Here is a 1,450-nt window from a genome sequence, read left to right as displayed (position 1 = left end):
TCTTGCTCAACTAGATTTCTTGAATTTTGACGCGCTTTTGGAGGCATGATTGGTGGTTGAAGTGGGTGAGGTTTTCCACCGTGGTCAAAATGCGTGGGGTGGCTATCCCGCTTGTGTGGCCATCCCGCTAGTGAAATACGTTATTCGAGGGAGAAAAGTGAGCTTACGTAATAGAGCTCAGTTGCATCTTGAGAGGAAATCTCGTTTCCAGTTTCAAGGAAGAAGCCTGGGACGAACTCTTGTGCATGTGCTTTTATTGTGTTCTTGGTTGGTCGTCCATCATCAGCCAGTCTGCCTTTGGTTGACTCAATAAACCAGCGGGTAAACTCTTTAAGTTCCTCAAGTGTCGGAGCTGGATATCCTTCCCCAATCTTATAGCCTTCGGGCATTTTCTTCTCTTAGATGAGAAACCTAACGGGCGAGTTTCAGTAGAATGGCTTATTTATTTATTTAATCAAGTTTAACGTCCATATGGAGCCAGTTGGCTATGACAGACACATGCGTCTGGGCAGTGGTCTAGATCACTGCCCCTAATTTATCCCTAGGAGCTCTATAAGCTCCTACTGTCCTTTGTATATTCGTTCTGGTCCTTTTCCTCGCCCGATCCGCCTATCTGCGCCAGAGCATTTGGGCTGTGCCCTCCTCGGTATTCATTGTTTGTTGGGTATCTCCTAGATGTGCCTAGGCTACCCCCTCCTACTATCCTTCTCCCCTACTCTCTGCTTCTTCCACTAGTCCGAGATCTCTTAGATTGTCTCTAGAGATCCTATCTATCTCCCTGGCTGCCTCTCCTGGGAAGGATCCAGTCTTTGTTGTTGCAAGGAACGCTATTAGGGCCTTTGTGGCCCTCTGGTCCTTAAAGAGGCGGCTTTCTGGGGCTATCTCTCCTTGTCCAGGTGGTTGTACTCCTGCCTTTGTTAGGGTCCTATACAGGGTCTGCCGTTGGTGGCACCATTGCCTGCATTCGACTAGTAGATGACCTGCTGTTCCCTGAGGAGCTTGGCAATTCTGACATCTAGGGGAGTCCTGAGCCCCTATCCGACTGTAGAATGGCTTATATCTGATAATATATATACATACTCCTCATACTTCCGTACCCTTTCTCTATAACTCTCTTTGGTCTTTGTTGATGCTCTGCCCCTAGTTCTTTCAGCATCTTTCTGTTGAGGCACTTGCGTCGTATCCCCGCTGTTGACGAAGTTCACGGCGAGCCTTTCGTTTCTTTTCAAGCTGGGAGGCCTTCCACGACTCTGAACGTTTCTCCATCTTTGAACACTGAAATTGGCGTAGGCCACTATAGAAGCAGAGAATTCGCAAATATAGCGCAGCAGATGATCCATGCAAGATAAGCTCTTAAAAGTGAGGGTAGGAGCGAGAAGCATCAAGGCGTGTATGCCGTATTTATATTGAGAATTGGGGCATAAATCCTCTGAGGAAGACCCCAAGGAGG

At 47.7% G+C, this 1,450-nt stretch overlaps 1 protein-coding gene across 1 annotated transcript; it reads right to left on the bottom strand.

Moving 5' to 3' along the window:
- Positions 1-10: 10 nt before the first annotated feature.
- BDV27DRAFT_164672 (uncharacterized protein) lies at positions 11-389 on the bottom strand (the record flags this gene model as incomplete). Its single annotated transcript, XM_032073734.1, has 2 exons — positions 11-127; positions 168-389. The coding sequence occupies 2 exons, from the start codon at positions 387-389 to the stop codon at positions 11-13; spliced, it is 339 nt and encodes a 112-aa protein (XP_031920349.1).
- Positions 390-1,450: the final 1,061 nt, after the last annotated feature.

The sequence above is a fragment of the Aspergillus caelatus genome, assembly GCF_009193585.1.
Source record: "Aspergillus caelatus strain CBS 763.97 unplaced genomic scaffold BDV27scaffold_504, whole genome shotgun sequence".
NCBI lineage: Eukaryota > Fungi > Ascomycota > Eurotiomycetes > Eurotiales > Aspergillaceae > Aspergillus > Aspergillus caelatus.
Note: the sequence above shows the minus strand (reverse complement) of the source record. Positions and strands in the feature narration are given on the sequence as shown.